Source organism: Podarcis gaigeae (assembly GCF_964106915.1).
Source record: "Podarcis gaigeae genome assembly, chromosome: 12".
Classification (NCBI taxonomy): domain Eukaryota; kingdom Metazoa; phylum Chordata; class Lepidosauria; order Squamata; family Lacertidae; genus Podarcis; species Podarcis gaigeae.
In genome coordinates, this window is record NC_139688.1 from 28,877,313 (window position 1) to 28,904,944 (window position 27,632).

Sequence of the window (27,632 nt, forward strand, 5' to 3'; positions counted from 1 at the left end):
CATAATTTGGCAGAGTCTGAAAACGAAACGAAACAGTGCTACTAGTTCCAAGCTCTTAGACTTGTTTGTTGAACCACTTTCCCCAATACCACAAATGCTGCATGGCAAGCTGCTGTCTGAGGGAGATTTGTTATATGCCATAATATTCAATGGCCCAAGATTGGTGGCAAAATAAAACATGTCACTGCAGTTGCCACAAGCCAAAGTCGCTCTGCAATTTGTATATATACCATGTGACTTTGATAAAGGAACCATGCCTCAGTGGTAGAATACATCCCCTGCATGTGGATGGTTCCAGATTCAACTCCTGGTATTATATCTCCATTTTTAAAAGACTGATAAACTGGGTAGTATGCTATGTGAAAGACCTCTGTCAGGGAGCCGCCATCAGTTGAAGGCTCCATCTACTCTATACAATTAAAGCAGTATCGTACCACTTCAAACAGTCATGGCTTCTCCCAAAGAATCCTGTGCTTTGTTAAGGGTGCTGAGCATTGCTAGGAGATCCTTATTCCCTGCGTGAGCTACAGTTGTCAGAGTGATCAATTGTTAAATCACTCTGGGAACTATAGCACTGTGAAGGGAATACGGGTCTCCTAACAACTCTCTCAGCATCCTTAAGAAGCTACACTTCCCAGGATTCTCTGGGGGAAGCCATGACTGTTTAAATTGGTATTCAGGCACATGCCAGGGAAATAAGGCTTGTGGAATCACAGTGAATTAAGGTGCTCTGTCACCCTAGTGCAACAAATCCACTTTTAAAAGGAAATGGACTTTCTCTGGTTAGAAAAGTCATGGGGGAATGCATTGAAAAGTGTGGGATGAACAAATGAGTAATGGGAAGGTGTATAAACAGCCCACAATCAAACCAGGGTGAATGCAGGATGAATGTTCATTGTCATATAACCTCCCTGCAAAGAAATTGGAACGAATAACGAATGCTTAATAGAGACCAGATATAATCTAACCTCCATGTAAGCTTTGTGCAAGTGTATCAGGACGAATGCTCAATAAATATGTTGTCTGAACCTCAAACCTGTAGCTTGCTTGAGGAAGATAATGCAGACCTTGGAGTAATATGCTTATGAGATATGACCACAGCTACATTTAAAGGGAAATTTTTTAGCATCTATGCGTCTTAATCGAATCCATTTTGCAACAGGTATGCGTTGGCATGTGGGTGGTCAGTAAGCATATGTGGATTTGTTCAGAACTGGGAAACCAGCCTGAGGAAACACTTATCTCAGGCTGTTCAAGGAGCTGGAAATTACATGGAATTCTTATCTGATAGGTTTTTAACAAGCAGCATTTACTGTATTCCCGGGACAGTGAGATAAAGTCAACTGGAAGGCAACTGCCAAAAAATGTAATTGTTCGTGCCCCCAGGCGCACAAGCATGTTTCTGTCTCCTGTTGCTTTGTTCTGGGGTGGCCCCAGCTCACCTTCTCTCCTCCGAAGCTTTATTCCTCTTGGATGTACACCTTAACTGCTCTCCGTGTCACTGTGCATTACGTCAAAGGGAGCGCTTTGACCTCTGACCTCTGGAGTGCAAAAGACAGCTAAGTAGCACAGACGCATCAGAGCACACTGTGATAACATTACACTGTACAGTGCACAGTTTATCAAAGGCATGCTGGAATTCACACAAATCAAGCCGAATGGAATTCTGTTAGAAAGGGTGTGTGTGTGTGTGAGAGAGAGAGAGAGAGAGAGAGAGAAAGAGGAGAGAGAGAGAGAGAGACAGACAGACAGACAGACAGACAGACAGACAGACAGACAGACAGCATCACCATGATGGTGATGAACGGTGGATAGTATTATGCTCCTACTGTAATTTTTGGAAAGTTGTAAAATTTAATTTTGCCTTAGCTTGTCTCCTCACTTTCCATTTGGACACCGCTTAAGGTAGCGCAACCAAATTTTGTGTGACGGTTCATGAAATCAGGGAGTAGGTTTATGTCAATGTTTGGATAAAATTGGGTGCCATTTTGAATCAAGATGGTGGATTGAACCTTTCAAAACTGCCCATTTCAGTCACAGATTTCAAAACCACAGTTTTTACTTTAAAGCATTCCCAAGCAACCCTGGGCTGCTAGCGTCAGATCAATCGCCCCAATTGCTGCCTTATTACTGCCTGCAACCAGGTTAGCCCTTCGAGGCCCACCTATATAGGAGAGGGCCCATCACATAACATTTTGCCAAAGGCCCCCATATCTTTGGAGCCAGTCTGGCTTGTTCACATGGGGAAAATATAGGTACTGACCTTGTTGAAGGATGTCGTGCAACCCTATCTGTACGCTACAATAGTTCCTGCTCAAATGTTATTTAATGCTTGAGTGATAAGCACAACTTAATCAACTAAAGCTTTTCCTGTTGTGAAGGCTAGCTTTCTGTTTGTTGTGCAGCTGTCAAAGGCAGAAGAGCTCTGCCATAAAAAAGTTGGCAATCCTGATATGAAATGAAAGGCATAGTTTAGACATTATGATTCCATTAGCTTCTGTTAACATTAAAAACAGATGTCCAATACTGCTGAAATGTGAGGAGCAAACTTTTTTTTTAAAAAAAAAACCAAAACAAAACCTAGCCTTTATCCTGGCCTGCTGTCTGCAACCTACCTCCATCCCCACGTAAGTCCTCCTGCCAGGTAGTCTCCCCGTGGGATTCAAGATGCACCTTTGAGGAGACATGTAGAAACAGTCATTTCAATTATTAGTTAGTATTTTAATGTTTATTTTATAAATTGTTTTATGCTGTCTTTATAACTGATACTTTATATGAGTTGGTGATAGAAAAATGTTTTTATAAGTCAATAAAGATGGATGAATGGCGTTCTCCCCCACAATCCTGCCTACGGAGTCCTACCTTTTATGTGCCTCCAGTGGCTTTTAAATGGTACTAGATCTTCAGCTACTTGTTGTTTGTTTGTTTTTTAAAAAATCCATCGTTTTTATTACAGTTTTTAAACTTGCACTTGTATTGTTTTATTTCCCAGTGTGTATCTGATGTTTCTGCTGCTGTTCATCTTACGATTTCAGTATATTTTTGCCCATATTTGTAAGCCATGTTGTTGTTGTGGTTGTTTGTGTGTCTGTGTGTCTGTCTGAAAAGTCGAGTTTCAAACATTTTAAATGAATAAAAAATGATAAAACACATTTATTTTATACTCTTATCTTGAGAGTGGAATTACTTCTCTCTCTCTCTCTTTGACACACACACACACAGACATAATTACCTAAGCATAAGCCCCATTGAGTGCGGTGGCTGTTACTCCTAGGTAAGCATCAAAGGATCAAAATAGACTCTAGGGTCTGTAGAAAATGCAACTTGAAAAAAAGAGACATTGCACATACTTTTGTTAACCAAGAAATCTTTTTCATTTGTTTATTTAAAAAATAGACTCCAGGCCGATAACAATGCAGATAATAAATTAAAACTTAGGACAATACAATATCTTGTAAGATAGACCAATATTAGTTATCACGATATCACAAATGAGAGAAGATTGTGGATTTTTCCTGCAATGGGTTTTTTCCCAGCTGCATTTCCCCTGTAGATAAAATGCTCAAAATGCATTTCAGAAATACTAAACATTCTCTTTCTTTCTTTCTTTCTTTCTTTCTTTCTTTCTTTCTTTCTTTCTTTCTCTGTCTCTTGCTCATTTTGGGTGACCCACTGGCATTTGTTGTCCTCTTGCTATCTTCTATTTTGTTTTGAACTCCTCTGATTTTTTTCCAGCAGCTAAAACTTTGTTCCCCCCTGGCACGCTGAAATCTAATAGCATAATCTTTATCTGCACAGTATCCGGAGCTTATGGTTGCTTCCTACAACAACAACGAAGATGCGCCGCATGAACCTGATGGCGTGGCCTTGGTCTGGAACATGAAATTTAAGAAAACAACCCCTGAATATGTTTTTCATTGTCAGGTAAGATAATAAAGATCATCTCAAAGACTAACAAATTTATTATGAAAAACAAAAAAAAATCCTTCCAGTAGCACCTTAAAGACCAACTAAGTCAGTTCTTGGTATGAGCTTTCGTGTGCATGCACACTTCTTCAGATACACTGTGTGTGTATCTGAAGAAGTGTGCATGCACACGAAAGCTCATACCAAGAACTAACTTAGTTGGTCTTTAAGGTGCTACTGGAAGGAATTTTGTTGTTTTGACTATGGCAGACCAACACGGCTACCTATCTGTAACTAAATTTATTATGGCATAAGTCAACCTTTGCGGACCTGGTGCACTCCAGATGTTTTGGGCTGCAACTTCCATTAGCCCCTTAGTGGTCTGCAACCCGTTCGTGGTGATAGAACATCTGCTTTGCATGCAGACAGTTCCAGGTTCAATCTCCAACATCTTCAGGTATGGTTAAGAATGCCCCCTGCCTAGAACTCTAGAGTGTCACTGCCAGTCAATGTAGACAACATTGAACTCAATGGACTGATAGTCTGAGTATACAGCAACTTCCTATGTTTGGAGGAAGGGTCATAGCTTTGTGGCAGAGCAGAATCCTTGCATCTCCAGGTAGATGGACAAATGTTCTGACTCATTATAAGATGGCTTCCTGTGTTCTCAGCAAGTGTGAGAGGGCATCAGGTTGGAGGAGGCTGACATAAGCTTTCATGGATTAGCATCCACTTCATCAGATGCATGAGGTTTTATCTTGAGTTAATAATGTTAATTATGTCAATATCACTGCCTGTACTTTTCTGCATTTCATTTCCCTCCGACCTCTGTGTTTGCAGTTCCCAGCCATGTGTATATCTCTGTGTGATATACTCATGGCCTTGGAGTAAAGACGGTCAACGTCGAGGTCAGAAGGAAATGGAATGCAGAAAAAATGCAGGCAGTGATAACTGCTTTATCATCAGTCGTTGCTCGCAAAAGAGTGTTGGTGGATAACACAGGTTTTGCTGCAACAGACTTAACACAGCTACCCTTCTGGCAAAAGGTAAAGCGGTTTGTTTTGTACAGTGCTGAAGACTCCTGTGTGACTCAACTGCCCACCATTCGGAAGAGGTTCAGGTTAAAAATATAGCCTTTTGGAAAGAGCACAAGGAAGCATGCTAATGTTTTTAGAATGCATGCAATCTTTTAAAACAACAACATAGCCCAGTTGGAGACTGTGTGTCATTTTCTGTCTATTTTAAACAATCCTCAAGAGAGTTCGTTTATAAAAACCTCACACTTATGAAGTAAGTGTGGTGTACCACTTCCTCCTCCAGCTGGCAACATGTGCTTTCCCACCCACGTAAATTTCCTTCTGCCCTCTATATTCCAGAGCAGCCGGCGCTCCATTTTAACATCGTTTGCAGTGATATTGCAGCCGTTCACCGGCACATAGAGCGCTTGTGGATAGCAGCTTTGCCGACAGCATGGTAGAAACGAGGTCAAGGTGACAATTCCCACCGATTCCTGCTTGATTAGCGGTTGCGGAGCAGATGTCACATCACTGTCACTCTGTACTTTGTCATGAACAGCTGAGGCAGGAAATCAAGAGGCGTGTCTCCAACATGAAGGGTGTGTCTCCACGAGTCATTTCCCACACGCCCCTGAGGACAGGTAGCCCAATCCACATCTGAAACCAGGTGGATCCCTCATTGGGGCTCGCCTTCCAGATTCTGTAATAACCGGTTGAGTGCCTCATAGGATGGGGAACCTATGTTCTTCTAGACAAAAGGAAGCACTTCTTGGTTAAACTATAGAATTCATTCCCACAAGAAGCAGTGGAGGACACCAACTTGGATGGCTTAGGAGGAAGATTAGACATATCCAAGGGGGATAAGACTATCAGTGGTTACCACCTTGATGGTTTTGTTCTACATCTACTGGGGCTTCTGTTATGCAAGCATAAATCCTTGTGCTAACAGAATGAGAGGACTGGACCATTCAGTGTTTATACGCCACCCGAGGCAGCTCACACAAACAATTAAAAACATAAAATACGACTGAAACAATGCTTTTACAATTGCAAAACTAAAAGCAAGGGCTGTAGTTCAGTTGAAGAGTATGTGCTTTGCACATAGGTCCCAGGTTTGATCCTCAGCATCTCCAGGTAGATTTGAGAGAGATCCTGTCTGAAACCCTGGAGAGCCACTGTCGGTCCGTGTAGACCATACAGAGCTGGATGTGCCAATGGTCTGACCTTGTATAAGGCAGCTTCCTATTTTCTTAGATGAACAACAGCCTAAAAACAGTATACAGTATAGGTAACACAATTCAGATACTAAAAAGCAAAAACCAGCAACAGTCTAACCAGTTAAAATACCCGATGGGTATTGAAATAATAAGGTTTTTAAGGCCTGTTTAAAAGTTGATAAGGATGTGAGAAGGAGTTCCACAAATATGGGGCCACTGCTGAAAAGGCTACATCTCTCTAGCACCTACTACTCTGATAGCTTTGGTAGTACAATAGCTTTGTAAACAAGCATTTTGGCTTCCCTGAGAATGTCCTGGTCCTCAAACACTCTGCACTTCAGTCAGGAGAAAGTTGCAGCTTAGGCGATGCTGGATTTCGGCATCAATGTCGTCCCTTGTGGAAAGATAACTGTCCATGTAGGAGAAGTGATTGACACTTTCTAATGTTACACCGTTGAGTTGGATTTGTGGTGCTGCAGAGGGGTTGTTTTATGCTTGTTGGTGTAGCGCTTTGGTTTTTTGGATGTTGGATGTTGAGCGATAGGCCAAGCTTTTCGTAAGCTGCTGTGAAGATATTTAGGATGGTTTGGAGGTCATCCTCTGAGTGTGCACACACTACGTTGTCATCAACATACTGAAGCTCTATGATGGAAATTACGGTAACCTTACTCTTTGCTTTCAGCCTACTCAGATTAAGGAGCTTTCCATCTGTTTGATATATGATTTCTACTCCGGTGGGGAGTTTCCCTTCGACAAAGTGTAGGATCATGGCAATGAAAATAATAATTAGAGTTGGGGCGATAACACAACCCTGTTTTAACAGGCTGGTCACACTGTGAATGGTTCACTTTGAGAGCCATTGTTATCTACTGTATGCTTTTGAAACATGGACCACTTATAAATGCCATCTCTAACTCCTTTAAAGATTCCATCAATGGTGTCTCCGAAAATTTTTACACATCACTTGGGAAGATAGGCGAACCAATGCCAGTGTACTGGAAGAAGCAAAGATCACCAGTATCAAAGCAATTATTCTTCAACATCAACTTCATTGGACTGGTCATGTTGTTTGGATGCCTGATTATCATCTTGCAAAGCAACTACTCTATTCCAAACTTCAAAATGGGAAGCCTAATGCAACAAGGAAATCCAAAAAAATGTAGTATAAACACTACAATTGGAGAACAGCCTTTACCAAAGGTGTCATGGACTTTGAAGATGCTCGAACTCAGGACAAAAGGGAGAAACATGCTAAGAGGAAGGCACACTTGGCAAATCCACACCATGATCAATGTCCCCACTGTGGAAGGACATGTGGGTTCACAATTAGCCTCCACAGTCACTTACGGACTCATTGTTAAAACCGTGTTTATGGAAGACAATCTTACTCAGCTATGAGTGATTGCCAAAGAAGAAGAAGAAAGAAGACATTTGGCAAACCTTCATCGTGATCAACTCCTGTCCGGAAACCAATGTCCCCACTGTGGAAGGACGTGTGGATTCAGAACTGGCCTCCACAGTCACTTATGGACTCACTATTAAGACTGTGTTCATGAAAGACAATCTTACTCGGTTACAAGTGATCGCCAAAGAAGAAGACTACTCTGATACATCTGAGAAGAAAGGCCTTTGATGCCAACTTTAAGCCCTGGGCAGGTGTGTGGCTAGTCTTTCAGATTTTGACTCAATAAGCTCCTGAGTGAAGAAGTCAGTATCAAGATCAGCTCTTGAAGAGGAGAGGAATTCTTTCCAAAAGAAATTGGGCAGCAATAAAACTTGGCAGTTTTTGAGAAAAAACAGTTGTTGTCTCATGTTTTTGCCATCCTTCAAATAACCTCTAATGCCAAACTATTTGGGGCTTTCAAGGTCAATACCAATATGTCTATTTAAAATCAAAGTTTTGTTTAATCTAGTTAAGCGTGCTGAGACTAAAAATAAGGAAGGATTCAGTGAATGGGGAATCATGTGAGGACTTTCACATCTGCCACGAGAGTCAGCATTTTTGTTATGTTTCTGATCGAGATCCACTAAAATTACATCCAGTTTGAAACCACAAACAACCTGAATCTGGATTTAAGAATGTGCTAAAGGCGTACGACTGCAGGAAATGCCATGACACTATTTCTTTAAAAGTCCCCACAGATATTTTAAGTGCTCTTCCCCAGTGCATTGTTAGCGTTGCTAGCTGGAACCATGCTTGAGCTACCGTCCTTATGGGGTAGAGGGTGGGGAGAATAGCGGAGCAGAATAGGGGCCAGATAGAATTTCTTTTTCCTGACTGGTTAATCATAGCTCATGTGATCAAAAGAAGTCACCCTTGGCTGGAGAGCTTACTCTTGGCCTTCTAAATAAAAGCTGACTTACCTCAGAGTCTGGAAGGCAAGTAGGCCATGCTCAAGATTATAATGATGTCATTCTTTGATTACTTAGTGGAAACCAACTATGTTATTATTTAGTCTCATTTCATATATAATATATATTAAAATCTGCAAAGGAAATGTTCCCTAACCTGCATCCCAGACTTCCAGCATTCACAGTTTTATTTATCAACCGTCTCCAGTTTTCAAAAACAATAGCCATTGGTAGGGTCTCGATAAATGCATTTCATCAAGCTTGAAGAAAGACAAGCAAAAGCATGGTTTTAATTGCTTCTTTCCAAGAATTGAAAGTGCATTGCAGTTCTGGGCAAGTTGACTCAGAAGTAAAGCACACTGAGGCAATTGGGCTTATTCCCAGATAAGGATGGGTGAGCCTGTCAATTTCATTTTCTCTCAATTTCCCAAGCTTCAGTTTGACACATTTCTGAATCAGTGTTTGTGTGTGTGTGTTTAGATACCTCACAAAAAATAAATCACCAGCATTTTAGTGGGCATTTTTCTTAATTTACAAATTTATATGCAGTTTTGCCTAATATATCCAGTTTTCCAGTGAGGCTGATAGTGAGTTGTAGTTCGACAACATCTGGAATGAGGTTAGGGTGTTAAAGGTCAAAGACAGCACTTTGAACTGAGCCTTGGAACTATGTGGTAACTACTGCAGAACTTTAAAGACCAGCAGTCCTCATCTCTATCATGTGGCTCAGTTAAAAAGCATGGCTGCTGCATTCTGGACCAGTTACCTCTTGTTTCCAGATCTATGCTGCAAAACTGACTGGGGCCATTTCCAGGCTGTCGCTGTTTTGCGGGTATGATTCAGTCATAAACTGGCAAATTTAGGTCGTGCAATCCAATTGGATTTGGCATTCTTTGGCATCAAACCCACTTCAAAAAAAAAAAAAAAAAAAAAGAACAACGCAAAAAACCACCCAGAAAATGTTTGTGGTATGAATGAATGCTTGGTAAACAGTGACACTGTACAATCTCCATACAAATTACCGTATGTGCAAAGAATAAATCAGATTGAATGCTTAATCAACCCGTCACCTGGAAGAGCCCTAGTTCCCACATTCTTATGTAACAGCTTCCATGGGTCATCCTTTGTGGAAGAAAAAAAATGTTACATCAGGACCAAACCAGGATCTTTGATTGCTGTCATGAGGACAGCCACAACTGGCTAGACTACAGTGACAGGTGGAATGTCTTGCTTTTGGGTAAGGATGAGACTACATGGGACCCAGCTCTATGAATCTGTGAAATGCAGAAGTGGCCCTGAACAACCCAGAACTGCAGACTGACAGCCATGCTTGGTAGATGGCTCCTACATGTCAGTCTGATGTTGGGTTCTGCAGATGTTTCTTTTTTCTTTCTAAAACATCGCCATCCAGTCATATTCACCATGGTAGGCTCCATGTCATTGCTAACCTGTCAATTTCTGTGTGGGATATGGCCTTAGGTTTTCTATTTTAATTTCAATAAAAGCTGCCCAGGCTTGGAAAATACTGTGGCTTGGTTCTAGAAATCAGCCCCTTAACCACACTATAGAATGTTTCTCTCCCCTATGCCTCCTACCCCCAAGTTTTCTGTAGTGGCTTCCATACGCTGTCATTAAATTATGGATCTGACCACCCTTTGTTGCTTATTCTGGTGTGGTCTTTCCCTTTTCAACTGGGTGGATGGAATCAGAAATGCCTATCTTAGAATTAAACACACTGAAGTTAACTGAAAATCTGTATTTAGTGGCCAATGTTGGCTGGAGTTGCTTTCCTCCCCTGATTTTCATTTCTCCTTTGCTGTTTTCTTTTCCTAAGTAAAGAGATGTTGATATATGCAGTGCTCCAGTGGCCTGTTTTCTGAGGCTGCCAGAATTCCAGATTCTTGAGAGCACGTCTGACGCATCGCTACGATGGCAATATGGGCAATATTGTGTTTTACCAAAAAGTCTCTCTGTGTGTGCAGCAGCCATTGATTCTCCCAGACCTTAGTTTAGGTGTCCTCTTTTCATTCTTTTCCAATCCAACTTCCTTAATACTCACCTCCTTCTTCTTTGCCCATCCATCTACCAATGCTTAGTATAAATATCTGCTCATATCTGGAATCGATTCTCTGAAGTTCACATGCCAAGTCCTGTAAAGTAATGCAGGAATGTCTCCTAGGTGCTAAAAGGTCACACTGATGCTCATCCTGGATAAAGATCCTAGGACCATACCCTAGTAATGAAGGACAATGTTGAAAGTCGTACAGGTTTTCCTTTCGTTTCACTGACAGTGAAGGAACTTGTAATTAAGTGGCAAACATTCTGTGTCATTTATATGAACGATGGACACTAACTCTTCCACCTCCTCCTCCTTCATTTCAAGCGCATAATTCATTATATCATAGTATTCTATTGCTATTATTTGAAAAAGGGATAGCGAACAGTCTTGGGAGGGATGTAAAGGACATCATCACTTTTTTTCAAGGCTTTTCCTTTCTTTCAAATTTACTCGAGTCCCAGGTGGCATCCTTGCATCCCTTTACTTTTTCTGAGCCTGTTTTTCCATTCCATCAAACTTTAGCAAGCAGGCAGCCTTCTATTTCTGTTTTCTAATAAAGCATTGCATAAGTCTGAAGCTGTATCTTCACCTCCACCCAGCTCATAAATGATGACTAATAGCGAAAACAAAACAAAAAGTGGCTGCAGTTGAAATACTGGGAATGGACACACAAAGTTGTGTGAAGGCTGTAGTGGACAATCCTTAAGCCACACACAAAGCTTTTGTCCAGCAGCAATCAGATGCCCATACGAACCTCCCCCACACACACTTTGCATTTTAGCTGTTTATCATATGCGTCTCTTGATTCCTCTGAGACTGAAACTTCATATTCACTTATTAGCTGAAGCATTAAGAAAATGCTTTCCTTGGCTGGAAAAGTTTAGGCACTTGCTGGTTTAAACTGTGGGGGCAGGGAAGTGGAAATTCAGCTATGTTATTTTATGAGTTATAAAACCATTACTTGTAATACATATTTTCTTATAGCATCTTGAAGGGTGTTTAAAAAAAAAAGTATTCCATCTGACCTGGCTCAAATAATTATTTCACCTTCCAGGCTACGGTAACCATGAAGTATCTTCTATTAACAGACTCTCTCTCTTATGTGTGTTCTTAATCCTTGTTTTTATGGTAACTTGGGGATATCTCTTTTCCCAGTAGGTGAGATAGGAAAGAATTAGACTTAACAGAGGTATTGCTTGCATCCATCCTCTTCATATGTTATGCAGATGTAAAATGTGTGTGTGTGTGTGTGTGACACAATAAAGTCAGAATATAAAACCACAAAGTACGTTATCAAAATAAAAACAAGAACAACCCAATAGCACCCCCAACACATTTTAAAAGGGCATAGGTTCAATCTCCAGTTATAAAGATTGTATAGCAGGTGATGTGAAAGGGACCTTTGCCTGAGACCATTGGGAGCAACTGCCAGACAGAGTGGACAGTACTACAGGTTACATGGACCAGTAGGTATGATTTGGCATCAGGAGCTTCCTGATTTGTTATGGTAGCCTCTTGAGTGGCTTACACTGCAGTTTTGTGGGGCAGGGGAGGTGTGGGATTGTGTGGGTCCACTGTGGCATCCCAAGCCTTGCTGTTCCACACCCACCAGGACAGAAAATGGATATGTGTCTGAGAGAGTTTTATATTTTGCTATACCAGTTCCAAAAATCCAAGGATTGGGCCCCTTTTGGAAAGAACAGGCCTTTGGACCTAGTGTAACCAAAGCCACTGGCCTCCCATGCTGAAACAACTCGTTTTGGGCCTTTGTGCTAGCTTCCACTGGTGAAGTAGCTTCAGATCAGCAGGGAGAAGCTTCCCCTAACCAGTGGTGGTGCTCTCCACTCACAGAAGCGACTATGTGCCATTCTACCATCAACACTGAAGGAAGGCTCTATATCTCTTTTCAGTTCCAGTCCCAAGACTGCCAGTTTCTTTTGGCTGTCCCCGCTCCCCATTTCACATACACCTTGATGATGTCACCTCCAGCCAAGGGAGAGAGTGGAAAAAACTTGCCCCCTTCCATAAGCCATTAGCTCCTATGGCAACAAATCACCTGTACTTGCTCTTTAGTGAGAAGGTAGTCTCCTGGCTGTGCCATGGTTTAAATCTACCGTAGACATGCCCCCCCCCCGCCACTGCTGATTGGTCAGTGGGGCCTGCCCTCCTGGGCAGGACCCTGCCCTACACCATTGGCATGGCCAAGTCCCAGCTAGAAGGGCGCCCATCTCAGGCCCCATGCTGGATCACCACGGGCCCCGAGGCCTGGCCGCAACGCCACCCACCCAATAAGTTAAGCGGACTTGTCTTTCGAAATTGGTCAGACTACCTAGCCTGTCCATATATTTTATTTATTTACTCAGCAAGATTTATATACTGTTTAATCAAAAACTGCCTTTTGGTAGTTTACATAATAGTATAAAATACAGTGGTACCTCAGGTTAAGTACTTAATTTCTTCCGGAGTTCCGTACTTAACCTGAAACTGTTCTTAACCTGAAGCACCACTTTAGCTAATGGGGCCTCCTGCTGCTGCCGCACCGCCGGAGCACGATTTCTGTTTTCATCCCGAAGTAAAGTTCTTAACCTGAAGCACTATTTCTGAGTTAGTGGAGTCTGTAACCTGAAGCGTATGTAACCTGAAGCGTATGTAACCTGAGGTACCACTGTAGTCATTAAAATGAAATAATGATAAAAACAGACCTTGAAAACAGCAGACAATAAAATGGTCAAAATACAGATAAAATCAACAGTTGTAAAATCAAATATACGTAAATAAAAGTACATTTCTAAGTAAAGGTAAAGGTAAAGGTACCCCTGCCCGTACGGGCCAGTCTTGCCAGACTCTAGGGTTGTGCGCTCATCTCACTCTATAGGCCGGGAGCCAGCGCTGTCCGCAGACACTTCCGGGTCACGTGGCCAGCATGACAAGCTGCATCTGGCGAGCCAGCGCAGCACACGGAACGCCGTTTACCTTCCCGCTGGTAAGTGGTCCCTATTTATCTACTTGCACCCGGAGGTGCTTTCGAACTGCTAGGTTGGCAGGCGCTGGGACCGAACGACAGGAGCGCACCCTGCCGTGGGGATTCGAACCGCCGACCATGCGATCAGCAAGTCCTAGGCGCTGAGGTTTTACCCACAGCGCCACCCGCGTCCCACTACATTTCTAAGTAGTCTTGCCTCAATAATAAAGTTTTTAGCAGGCGTTGAAAACGGTGTTTTTGGATACCTTTTTTCAGTGGGGGCAACCAGCACAGTAAAACACACTTTGATTAAAGACAAAACTTTGCATTTGTGAAAGCAGGCATGGCGTGCTTTCAAATCTTTCCCCTGTTCCTTCAGAAGATCCTGCTCACAAGCTATATTTCATGAAGGGGAATTAGAGGGATGTTGATGACCTGCCAAAACCCCAACCAGTGACAAAATCATCAGAATGTCCTGGAAAGGAAGCCTTTGCAAAAAAACACACACACACCAGCCTTTCACAGATGGCTTATATTATGGATACCCAAAAGCGCCTGACAGCATTTGTTTGGTTTAAGAAGCTGGAATAGGCTTCATTGATAGAAAGCATAAATATGTCCTCTTGTTTTATAATATCATTTATATAGTACGGTCCTGTCAAACCAGGTGAGATATGTATTCTATGAATTGTTGATTCAGACACATTTTAGCATGTAAAGGTAAAGGTAAAGGTACCCCTGCCCGTACGGGCCAGTCTTGACAGACTCTGGGGTTGTGTGCCCATCTCACTTAAGAGGCCAGGGGCCAGCGCTGTCCGGAGACACTTCCGGGTCACGTGGCCAGCGTGACATCGCTGCTCTAGCGAGCCAGAGCCGCACACGGAAACGCCGTTTACCTTCCCGCTGGTAAGCGGTCCCTATTTATCTACTTGCACCCGGAGGTGCTTTCGAACTGCTAGGTTGGCAGGCGCTGGGACCGAGCAGCGGGAGCGCACCCCGCCGCAGGGATTCGAACCGCCGACCTTTCGATCGGCAAGTCCTAGGCACTGAGGCTTTAACCCACAGCGCCACCTGCGTCCCATTTTAGCATGACCCCTTATTAAATCGCTCTCTGTTTGTAAAGCTGTTTAACAGCAAAAGAAATGTTTAGCATTTTAAAGTCCTGTCGATTTCAATGGAAGAGTTGTGGCTATAATTAAGGCTTGTGAGGCTATTGTATACACCCTTAGAATGAATCCCATTGAATTCAACAAGCCTTACTTCCGAGTAGACATGTATAGGATTGCTGTGTAATTTTTTACAATGAAGACTAAAAGTGCTAAACTTTGGCTAGAAAATATTTTGTGTTTGTGCATAAATCTCTTGTATACAGGTGACAACTATTTTCCACTTGGACCTGGAAGAGAGTAGAACAGGGTGGGCTTAAGCATGCTCTGCCAAAACATGCGGGGACCAGGAACTGAATGCCCTGTGCAGAATGGTCACCGCCTATATTGTATTGTCTCCAGAATTCAAATCTTCCTCTTTCCAGATGTGTGCGGAGTTTATAGTTAAAACATGAACCTTTCCAGTCTAGGCTAGCTGAACACGAACCCTTTCTTGATTATTGTATTTCTAGAGCAGTCCCGTGTTCCCAGTGTGGCTCCGAGATGAGACTGTGTGTACCTGTGCTCTCTGGTTGTGAATTTCTTCCATCCCAAAAAATGCCCTGAGTGATATGTCTGGATACTTGGCCTTGTTCAGATGTTCTCCATGTGTTTCTAAATTGTGACGAATAAATGTCACAATGTTTTTCAAGCATTCAGATCTCCAAAGCAAGCTAACGTTTTGAATCTCGACACATACTCTTACTATAGGCAGGGTTTAACTTTTGGTTCCCAGGTGTGTGTGTGTGTGTGTGTGTGCCCAGGTATTGTGGTTAGAGTGTTGAACTCCAGGTTCAAATCCCCACTCAGCATCAGCACTCATTGACCCTAGGCAATCAGTCTCTTGGCATAACCTACCTTGCAGGGTTGTGGTTAGGATATCATGGGTAGAGAACAGTGTATGCTTCATTGATCATCTTGGAGTAAAGTTGAGACACCTATGCAATAAAAGTGGAGTACAGTGGTACCTTGGTTCTCAAAGGCCTTGGTACTCAAACAACTTGGAACCCAAACACTGCAAACCTGGAAGTAAGTGTTCCAGTTTGCCAACTGTTTTCAGAAGCCGAATGTGCTCCATTTTGAGTGTTACGCTTCCGATTTGAGTGTTACACTGAGGTCTGTCGGTTTTTGCTATTTATTTTGCGTTTTTGTGGCTCTTTTTGTTTTGTTTTTGTGACTGTGTGGGACCCAGTTCAGCTACTGACTGATTGATTGTGTGACTGCAGCACCTTGTTTATTGCTTTCATTTTATGGATCAGTGGTCTCGTTAGATAGTAAAATTCATGTTAAATTGCTGTTTTAGGGGTTGTTTTTAAAAGTCTGGAATAGATTAATTCATTTTGCATTACTTTCTATGGGAAAGTGTGTCTTGGTTTTGGAACGCTTTGGTTTTGGAACGGACTTCTGCAACGGATTAAGTTTGAGAACCAAGGTACGATTGTAATAAAAAATAACCCAGAATGCCACTGAGAATATGAAGGGTATCTCTCTCCCACACAGTCTAGGCCACTTCTGATGTTATGTTAGCATTGCACATAGAATTGCAATAGCGCATCCTTCCTGCATCACACTGTTAACATCAAAAAGTCTTGGTTTTGTAAGACAAATGTACACCAAGGCTACTTCCCATATCAACATTGCCCCAGCTCCAAGTGTGGAGGGCAGTGGCATGGGCTCATTTGCTAACACGAAACATTCAAAAGGAATGAAACACACTCCATTGGCTTAGGGTAATGTCCAAGAGGCAGGCTGAGTCATCATCAGTAATCCCCAAACAGCTGGAATGCAGGGGTGTGGCAAGGAGGTATGAAGATTCCAAAGCAGTTTAAGCACTCCTAAAATATCTTATTAGAAACTGAGCACAGGGCAGTGTTCTTAATTGGGACTACTTCCTCCCCAGGGATTTGGTGGGGGAGGGGAATTTGATTCTGTTTCCATTTGTATAAGAAACGATCAGATTTGCACTTCTTGAGAACACAGTTCTTCTTTGAAATTGACAGTTTTACAATTTTTGTGATGCAGTTATCCAGTGATACAATGTGTGCAACATGGCATATACTGGGAGAAAAATGGCATAAAGTTGTATTTTATTTATTTATTTCATAAGATGTGTGTGTGTGTGTGTATAAATGTGTGTGTGTGTGTGTGTGTGTGTGTGTATGTATATAGATATATATATGGATACACACACACACACCCCACTTGGTGTGGGGCGGAACCCTCAAAGCAGGTTTACAACATGCAAATAATGGTGAAAATAATGCCAAAAAATGCATTATATTGTTGCAGTTGCTCACAAAAATGTACCGTAGGCTTTAAGGTTACAAAAATAGGCATATTAGGAAAAAATATGTTGATGAATTTTAAGGAGAGTTTTAAAAACATACCACAAATTACCGTGAAAATGTGGAAAACTGAATTTAAGACTGGAAAAATGAGGAACTGAGAGGAAAGTGAAATTGACACATCCGAACGTTACTATGAATCCTCCCCCCCCCACCGCCCGTGTCGATTTCATACCCACAAAGAAACCTGACATTAGTATAACAAAGAAGTTGCTGTGGAATTTTTGTCTCCTCTTCCACAGCAGTTTGCTAGCCACACTGTCTGTGATAAGCATTTCTTGGCTTGCCTTTTTGTAGCACAATTTCCCTTTTAGCTTGGTCTGAATTCTAGGCAATAGCTTTACCTTATGTGAGATGCCTCTGTGGGAGTCCACGGCAAACAGTGGAGCATCATACTGCGTTATCTGGCACGAGATGGAGAACAGTTACTGCTTTGAAATGCTCTAGCATCTCCAAAAGCCAAGGGATCCATCACTAAAAGCCTGGCTCCAACTGTCCCCTACTCTGGGTCTAAAATCAACAGCCTCCCACCCACTGACCCCACAGCAGGATGACTGGCAACCTACTTCCCCAAAAAAAGAATCTTTGTATGAGAACAACATTAATTTAATGATGATTAATATCCCATACATTCTGCAAAGTGAAGCTAAAAGCATTCAATCACTGGTTGAAGTATTGAAATTTTCCCTGGAAGATTGATCACAGAGGGGCAGTGACCTTTTAAGAAATTAACAAAGGGGAAAGCATATGGATTCACTGCATGAACTCAGAAAATAGGAATGAATTAGCTCCGTGCAGTATAAAGACACTGCGTATACCTTAAATCTACCTATCACAATAACACAATTTCATTATTAACATTTTTTATTTCTAAAGCACCTCCTGTCGGCGGATTTGGGTGATCAGGTTGAGCCTTTAGCAGTAAAATACACAAGCACAGCTTCTTATACCTCACAATAATATGCTTTTTAAAATAAATTTTAAAAAGACCAATTCTAGTTATCTAAGCTAACTAAACTATTGGCTGAGGTTCCAAGGTAATAAGTCTCAGCAATTAATAATTGAGATATTGTACAAAAATGTAATAATGGCACCAGTCCAGAGGTGCCCAGGTAGCTGAATGTACATTGCTGTATCATATGATATATCTACACGGGGCAGATAACCTGTTTGGCACCTCTGATTTCCCATGAGGAAGGGGATACTAGTCTTATGGCCCTCCTGTTGAACTACAACTCCCACCAGACCCAGATAGCATGGCTAGTGGCAAAGGATGATGGAAATTGTAGTTCAACATCTGCAGGACCATAAATTAGTGAATCCTGCTATGAGGGGTAATAGGCTGTCTCAAATCTGTCCGCCTTGCCCTAAACAGGTGATTGGAGCTATTAGAGCTGACAGCGGCAATCATCTTTTGGACACTGTACCTGAGAACATAAATTTTCATAGTCCAGTAGGGGTGACATTTGGAGCCCTCTGCCCCCAGCTAGCACCCTTTTGTGAAAGAGCCTGTCAAGAGCCAAAAAAAAGAGCAAGTATGACAGCCAGCAAATGAATGCAGCAGCCCAGATCAAACAGTGCAGTGCACAGTCTTGAATAGAAACTTTCTAGGTGTTAGTGAAAACAGCCACCCTGTTGATCGAATTAGGTTGAAACTTGTAAGGGTTTACAGTGGTACCTCGGATTAAGAACTTAATTCATTCTGGAGGTCCATTCTTAGCCTGAAACCGTTCTTAACCTGAGTTACCACTTTAGCTAATGGGGCCTCCTGCCGCCATCGTGCGATTTCTGTTCTCATCCTGAGGTAAAGTTCTTAACCTGAGGTACTATTTCTGGGTTAGCGGAGTCTGTAACCTGAAGCGTCTGTAACCTGAAGTGTCTGTAACCTGAGGTACCACTGTACATTAAGCTCACATGCACAAAGGCATCGGACACTGTTGATACAGTGTAAAAAATAATAATAATCCACTTCTGGTGGCAGTAGTCAGTGTATGTGGGTGTGCATTGAGTGACAGATGGGAAGGCACTTCTGTGTCTATCCAGCATAGGCCTTGCACTGTAGTGGTTGAATGTGGAAAGAACTCGGATCTATATCCATGTCCAAATGTTGGCCAGCATGCCCATACACCTCAGCATGCACATAAGGCAGAACTTTTGAAGGGTTTGGGAGAGGGGTTGGGCTCAAGATCCTATGGCCATCCCATGAAGCCTCACATTTTTTCTGCAAAATTGGGGGGACCTCCAGTAAGCAGGAAACTCTTCCCGACACATATTTTGCCTCATTTTCCCACCCACAGGACTCCCTGTTTTAAAGCAGGAAGAATGATCATAAATATAAGGTTTGCGCGCGCACACACACACACACACACACACATCCCACACACGTATTGTCTTAAAATTATATTCAAAAGGAGTTTAGATGGGGAAAGTGTGTGGGCAAGAGTTAAAATCAAAACAGTGAAGGGAGGAAATGGCAAACAAATGTACCATTAGGAAAGTAAGAATGCTTTTTGTTCAAAAGGGGGGCGGGGAATCCTTCCTATTGGAACAATCAAAATATTTTCTTTATCCATAAAATAATATTTATTAAGCCTGGATTAAGATCCATCCTGAATTCATTTTGACAGCTCGTATAACAAATTTGTTTAGTATTTTTGTGGTTAAGACTTCTTCTTTGCACTGCAGTTTCTTATTGTTCATGGACACATAGCAAATGGCTAAGGCTTTTATAATGGAGAACATGGTTAACATTTGCTCTCATGTGTTTGAAATGTGACTCTGGATGGCTGGAAAGAGAAATATTTGAATTAAGTAACCCATAAGCTAAGGATTTGTAATAAACCTTTGTCCTGAGAGCCGCTTTAATTTATTCTGAGGTCTCTGCTGTTTTCAGCTCAGTCTAGGGCCTGCCCTGCTGTTAGGCAAAGGGAGGCAGCTGATTCAGGCGGCAGATGCCAGGCTGCTGCAGCAGAACCCACAACCCTTGCCTGCTACCCTCAGGTATGGTGGAGGAAGGATGTTGTTCCATCACTATTGTTGAAGGAAGATTCAGCTGCCAGTCGAAGCAGATTTTGTACATGGAATACGGGAAGGCAGGGGAGGGGGATATTGTGTCCACCTCAGGCAGAAATATGTCTTAAGCCAACCGTGGCTTAGTCTAGTCTCTGCCTGCAATATTGGGAAATAATATGAGCATAACAGTGTGATGTACAGGTAAAGTCGCACTCTAAGATCTCAGTTTTAGGCCATGATCCAGATAACCTGCTCTGCATATGCTTGCAGGCTTTGACGTATGGCATGGCTGTTTTCAACTATGTAAGCAGCATATCTTGCAAAAATCTGAGCAAGGAAAACCAAGCCACATCTGCAATTGTATCTCTTAATTGTGGCCACATTTATTATTTAGTTGGTGGGGGGTGGGATAGGAAGAAAAAATTACGTAGGAAAGCACTTGCAATTATTTACATTTACTTTTATGTAATATCTGCTGGTGAAACTGTCATTCTGCTCTATTATTTCCTTATTTATTTTCCATGATAATATATTAAATAATAACATGTTCTCAGAGCAATGAAATATTCCCAAAGCTGAGAATGATATATTGCAAGATAATGTCCGTAAAAACTTCAAACAGGAATAACAACACCTGAACAAGGTTTTCAAGGCCTTTTTAGTCAAAGATGTTATTTTTATTTCAGTCAGTATCGATAATAAGCAATCTTTTCTGCTTCAGAAACTGGCAAAAAGATATTTCTAAGCTTGTCTGGAATGGGAAAAAGCCTAGAATAAAATATAAAATACTTATAGATACAGAAGATAGAGAAGGCTTTTCCCTTCCAGACTTGAAATTATACTATGAAGCAGCTTGCATCACGTGGATTGGGGATTGCACTAAATTAGAAACAGATGAAATACTGGATTTGGAAGGACGTGATAATAGATTTGGGTGGCATTCATATTTATGGTACGGGAAAGATAAAAAAAATAAAGGTTTTCATAATCTTATAATAAGAAAAGCACTTATAAAAGTTTGGAATAAATATGAAGACTTTCTAGAACCAAGAACTCCATGGTGGCTCTCGCCAGTGGAAGCATTAGCATTAAAACCGCTTAGTAAGGGAGGAAATTGGCTGACGTATAGAGAATTATTAAGAAAGGCGAAAAAGGATTAAGGCTGAAAGGATATGAGGAATTGAATACCTTTTTACAAAGCTGGTTACATCATAGACAATTAAATGAACATGTTTAGGAAGACAGTAAGAAAGGTTTCAGTTATACCAGCTTCAAACTTTCAAAAAGAGATAGTCAAGAGTGACACGAAATTACTTTTAAAAAGTACAATCTTCTACTTTATGGGGAAACGTTAGATGAAATGGTCAAGTCAGCACAAATAAAGTGGGCTCAGGATTTAGGTCATAATATACAATTTGAAGATTGGGAAAAGATGTGGAAGGTGAATCTAAAATTTACAGATTGTATCTTACTGAAAGAATTATATGAAAATGATGTATAGATGGTATATAACACCAGAGAAAGTGTATAAAAAGGGATCAAAAACTTGTTGGAAATGTAAAGAAAATGATGGTACATTCTATCATGTGTGGTGGGAATGCAAAAAGATTAGAAATTATTCGGAAATGATATATAATGAATTGAAAAAAATGTTTAAAAAGACTTTTGTTAAGAAACCAGAAGCATTCCTCCTATGAATTTTAGACCAAGATGTAAAAAAAGAAAATTGGAAATTATGTATGCAACAACAGCGGCAAGAATTATATTAGCACAAACTTGGAAGACAGAAGAACTACCAACAAAAGAACAATGGCAAGGGAAACTTATGGAATATGCAGAACTGGCAAAACTAACAGAAAAATTACATGAAAAGGACAACAAAGACTTCAAAAGAGAATGGGAACCATTTAGAACATGTATGAAGAGGCAACATAAAGAAATGGACTCATTGGCAGGGTTTGAGTAAACAATCACAACTCTATACAACAAAAAATAAGACTATATGTATTGGGAAAATTTTGGGGAAACAATACGCAGGGTGAACAATATGGAAATAAAACAAAACAGGAGTATGAGGGAAGTCCAGGGGAGTAGGGTGGAAATATGAAAAATTGTTAGAAGAAGTATACATGGAAAAACCAATTATTATTATTGTTTCAAAGGCCTTTTTAGTCAGACCAAGTTCCTTGATTTGGTGGGTTTCTTGTTGCGGGTGGTTCCTCAATCCTGGGGCTATAACAGAAAAAGACCTCAGTTGTTGCTCCTCATTTTACAGTAGTAGGCGGCAGCACTCACAAGTTGTCTGTCATTAGTGAATCTCTGTGTATGGGAAGGTACATATGGTTCTGTTTATGATATTCAGTGTTTACTTTTCTCCGTATTCTTTCTTCTTTCCAAAATTTAATAAGAATAAAATTAAAAAATAGCCCTAATCTGCTTGACCCTACCATAGCAAAGAGCCTTCGCCCCATTACCAGACTCTGGAACTTTCTAGAACTAGGGTTTTTTTAGGGCGAGTGTGCTGTAATATACATTATAGCTGACATTTCAACTATGTTTATTGCCCCTTCTCAAACGAAGTGGTCTGAGCAACTGGCATATCTGGGTTTTCTGCTACATCTCTACTTATCTCCCAAACTAGCAACATAGCTCAGTGCAATGTTCAATTAATTTTAGATTATTTCTAATTACCCACTGACACGACTTGTAAATGATACATTAGTGGAAGGGATGGCTTTGGGCAAATATAATAGTCTGTCAGTCTTCCCCAGAAGCTATAATTAAATCAAAAGATAAGAAGAGATTACTGTAATTATTTTGACAGTGAACTGATAGAAGTGTGCCCAAGTGACACAGATTGAAGAGCACCAAATGTCAATTGCTTAGAAACAATTAGGGTAAAGCACGAAATGTAAACATGTGCTTATCTATCCTTAGATCTCCTCTGGGCTACTTGCTAAAATTGCCCCGATCATTGATGAGGTCTTAAGGTTCAACCAAACTCGGCACAGAAGAGGATTCTGATGACTGTGGTGGTTGTACATGATTTGTAAACTTGTTCGTCTTGTAGTTTGGGTACCACCAATGTCCAGTTCAGTTCTCAAAGAAGATTAGAGCGGCAGCAACAGGTTTTAAAGAAAATGTGCTCAGACATCAGAATGCAACATTTTTTCCTTATAATAAATGAAAGATGCAAAGCATATATGGTTCTGCTTTTGAAGGCAGAAAGTACTCAGAAAGTTTTTGAATTACATATTTCTCTTAGGTCCACATTTTGGTGTATTTATACTGTATTTCTTTAGCTGTTTATTCTGCAAGATGAAAAGTTCTTGTGTAAATCAGAAGCTTGCTTACCCCTACACCACAAGACTTTGATCAAATTAAATATATCCCATAACCTTATTTCTGTTTTCTGGACATACCCCAGCCATCAACATGAAGCCTTAATGTTTGGATTGCCAAGGCTTTCCTCCTCTGCTTCCTCCCTGCTATGCTTCCAGGGTCACGGTTTGAGAAGTCACATATCCTTTTGATAATACCCATGTTGAATATCAAAAAGAAACAGGGTGACAGAGAACAGGGTACCACTGGCTGCCAGAGTAGCAGGTTTGCAAGATGGCCTATCAGACAATGGCTAAATTTGGACAGCATGATAAACCATTGTTTATTGTGATGGAAATAACCCTAGTTGAGTCTTGGCTTGTGTGCTCCCCCCTCCTTTTCGATGACATGGAGTTCTGAAGCCTTTGCTTCCATATTTTTATTAACCATAGTTTGTCATCCCTTCTGAACCCAGCAAACTATGGTTGATCTTTACTGTTACAAAAAAAAAGTCCAGTTCAAATCATGTGTTTAAAAACTGGCTTATTTCAATAGAGAGTTAAGAGTAACCACAGTTTAGGATTTGGACATAATGCTAAACTGATTTATTGAAAGCTTCCAATCTTCGCCTCACAGCTGTACTGGGTGTGTTTTTGCCCCTGGCTTTCCTAGGCTTGTCCCTATCCCTCTGAGCCATAGTTTAGCATTACATCTGAACAGAGACAATGTGTGGCACGATTGTAAGCATGTTTGCTTAGAAGTAACTCCCACTGAATTACTCCCTACTAAATGTACAAGGTGTGAGGAAGAAGTATTCCTATGTCTTTTTACTCACCAGTTATTTCCTACACTATGCATCTTAGGTGATAAATAAACCAGGAATTCCATCAAAAGCCCTCATATCTGAGGTCAGCAGAAACTACACAGGATTTTCATATGACTTTACTTTCTGTGAGAAATGAAAAATAAAAGTGTTGAGAAAGGAAATGTAAAACCTGACTTAAGAGCCTTTTGTTTGAGTTTGGCTATGGACACTTTGTGAATTATTACAGACAATTCATTTTGACTTATCACACCGAGTTTCTTGACTTGGAAGAACCCCAAACACAACTGAGTTAACATAGGGATTGAGTTACCACTTACTTAAAAAGGAGGGTGGTCTCACCAGGGCAGAATGGAGTTCATTAACAGGCTGAGGCACTTTCTTTGTAGCTACCTGTGTTGTACTTAACCCTTTTAACATCAGACGTTTAGTTCAATCAAATACTTTTTGACAAAAATGAAAAGTGAGAATTCTCACATTGGATTTCTGACCTTGGATAAAAAGAAAATGATATTTATTGCTATTTATTATTATTTTTAATAGGATCCAAGTTCAAAGCTGTATGACTTACTATAAATTAACTGTGGTGAAGCAGGGCATTTAATCTAATTCTTTGTGCTCTCCATTTTTCATTTTATTTTATTTTTTACAAAGGAAAGTTGCTTGTTTGAAACATTTTGTGTACTGACTAGGGCCAGATTTACGCTATCCTTTCAATCACTATGATACCACTTGAAACAGTTATGTCTTTTCCCAAAGAATTGTTAGGAGATTCCCATTCCTTTTACAGAGATACAGTTCCCAGGGAAGAGGCTTTGATTGCTAAATCACTTTGGGAATTGTAGCTCTCTTAACAACTCTCAGCTCTCTTTAACCAAAAATTACAGCTCCCAGAATTCTTTGGTGGAAAACATGACTATTTAAAGTGCTGTCATAGTGCCTTAAAAGCATGGTGTGAATGCTACCTAGTAGACTGTAGAATGCAATGTGTGGAACGAAGAGAAGGAGGGAATTGTGGAAGCTGTTTTACGTGACCCATAGTGTTCTTCAGTTTAAATTTGTGGTTTTAAATCATGTCAGGGCTCCTTTGAGATGTGCCTGGTATGGGATTGTGTGATTCAAAACAAAGTTGTATCTTTACAATGATGTTTCTGGAATTTATTATGCAGAATGCTGAAATACTTTCTGTTTGGTTCCATATGGTTGTCATCAAAACTCAGTTCACTTTATTTCTTACTGGGCGCTTCCAGACTGTTGCCATTTTGAGGTGGGATTCAATTACATACTGGCAAATTGAGGTAGCATAATTGAAGTTGATTTTGAACTCTTGAGCAACAAAGCCACCCCCCTCAAAGGACTTTTTACAGTAAGAAAAGTGATAGGAAAATGCAGTAGAAAGTGTGGGATGACACTGATATGACACAACATTGTATAGCCTCCCCTCAAATGAATAAGGATGAATGCTTAATAAGCAGGTTGCTTGGGAAGAGACCATTGATGAATATTTGTATGGTATTAGACCAGTAAGTTGGTTAGCAAGTTATAAGGTTTGAACTCACTGGCCTGTAACATTGGTGCAGTCCCATAGAGATAAATTAAATAATGCACATGTAAAGGTCGTGATTCTGTCTTTTAAGTGTCTCAGAAAATAATCTGCTGGGTTGAGTTGCTGAAGTAGGCCACAAAGCTACGTAACACAATGTAGCTCTTTGAATTATTAAATTGTGTTACATAACTTTGTGGCCTGTTTAAGCAGCTCAACCCAGCAGATTTAGGGACACAGAGAGCAACGTCATTCCATCGGTTTGCCCTTTGCACGACACAGTTTAGGATGCAGGCCTTCCATTTTGAACAAGGCTGTATGTGAAGAAAATGGCTTCTCTTTAGAAAATGCAGCCACTGGGATTTGACACTCGCCGCAGCAGAGATTCAGCGCTCGTGCATGCTGCTGCTGTGTACCTGCATTATAAACTCCCTCCCGAAGTCTCTGGATTTCCTGACGCACCATTCTGCTCCTTTCAAGGACTTAGTACTTTTTCAATAAAAATAAATAAATTCAATTTGTGGCTCTATTTCAAGTCAGTTGGTTTGATGGTATAAGTAGAGCGGTACCAGTTTTGGATTTAGAGAGCTGTGTGGCTAAGTCTCTTTTCATGTGGTTGCCGGAGACATTCTTAGAAACCCCAAACATTTTTGAAGATCCTCAACTGGAGACATTCACAATTCTTCCCTCCCTTTTTACCATTAATCCTTCATGTTTTAACAAGCACTGAAGTTAAGGCAGCCTACACTCTTTCCTGTCAAATCGCCCTCCTTCCCTATATCATTTCTCTTGAATAAAGCAATCTGCTCCCTGTAGTCCATACCCTTGTAAATCAAAGGGATAGATGTCAACACATGCCATATGGAAATATAAACTTCCTTTTTTTAATTAAATGGGATTTTGACATTTGGTTTGAAGTGTTTGTTTTTTTTTCTTCCAAAAAACCCCCCTCCTATGCAAAAGGCTATCAACTGTTTTTATTTTTAGTTAAAGTTAATTCCCCCCCCCCCGATACCGCAAATAATTTCCAGCTCCAGAATCTTTCCAGTATCCTTCCATAGCTCTTACGTAGAAGATAAGATAGCAAGTATTAAAAGCTGTCCACATCTGGAAGAATTCTCACTTCTGAAAAGACATGATTGTAAATATGCTGCCTTTTATTGAAATAAACTTCTGATGCCTTTCTTTCTGACATGTTTGCTGTTTAAATTATGGAAAACTTTTTATTTTCTCCTTATTTAGCATATGACAGTACTGTCATCCTGTTATGCAATGGTAACACAGAGAAGTCTGAAACAAATGGAAACTGCTTTTGTTTTCTTTTTGGGGCAAATTAGGATAAGATTAGGGACCTTATCAGTATTATTCTTACTTTCATCCCACAGGATTTTGAAGACATTGTTAAGGTGAACAAACTTGCAAGAACTGACATGCAGGGGTCAAATAAAAGCTCCATACGGGGCAATTGTAGCTCTTGATCTGAGCCAAGACATTTGTGAGAGTGGGAATAATTTCTCTCTTTAGCCGTTATGATTTTATAAGCCTCTGTCAATGCCCACTTTATAACTCTAAGATATAATGCATGCTATTTCCTTATCTGCTGATGTCCACTGGGCTACTGTTGTCAGAAGATAATGCTTTGTTCCATTTGGTAAAGACTAAGGAGGAAATGTGCCGGTACTTTGAATCAAGCAGAGCTGATTTTTTTTATCAGTATCCAGAAAATCTGGTCCTAGACAGTTGTACCCAAGGAAATTGTCCTGTTAGAGCAAGGATGTTCTCATGCACAACAGCACTTCCTCCCCCTCTTCCTTTGTGCCCCTCCAAATTTATGATGGGAGTTCTCCCAAACACCTGGAGCAAATTTGAGGTGGGGACAAGGAAAAGGAAGAGAAAGGGAGACTTGTTACACAAGTGAAAGTCCTTCAGTG

General features: G+C 40.9%; 1 protein-coding gene across 10 annotated transcripts in view; it reads left to right on the forward strand.

Annotated features, from left to right (window-relative positions):
* DYNC1I1 (dynein cytoplasmic 1 intermediate chain 1) overlaps window positions 1-27,632 on the forward strand; it is a 230,124-nt gene that overhangs the window by 131,782 nt on the left and 70,710 nt on the right. For all 10 annotated transcript variants that reach the window (XM_083705284.1, XM_083705288.1, XM_083705290.1 and 7 more), the window contains one exon: window positions 3,799-3,924. In XM_083705284.1, the coding sequence (XP_083561410.1) occupies window positions 3,799-3,924 (126 nt within the window). The remainder of the gene's footprint in view (window positions 1-3,798; window positions 3,925-27,632) is intronic.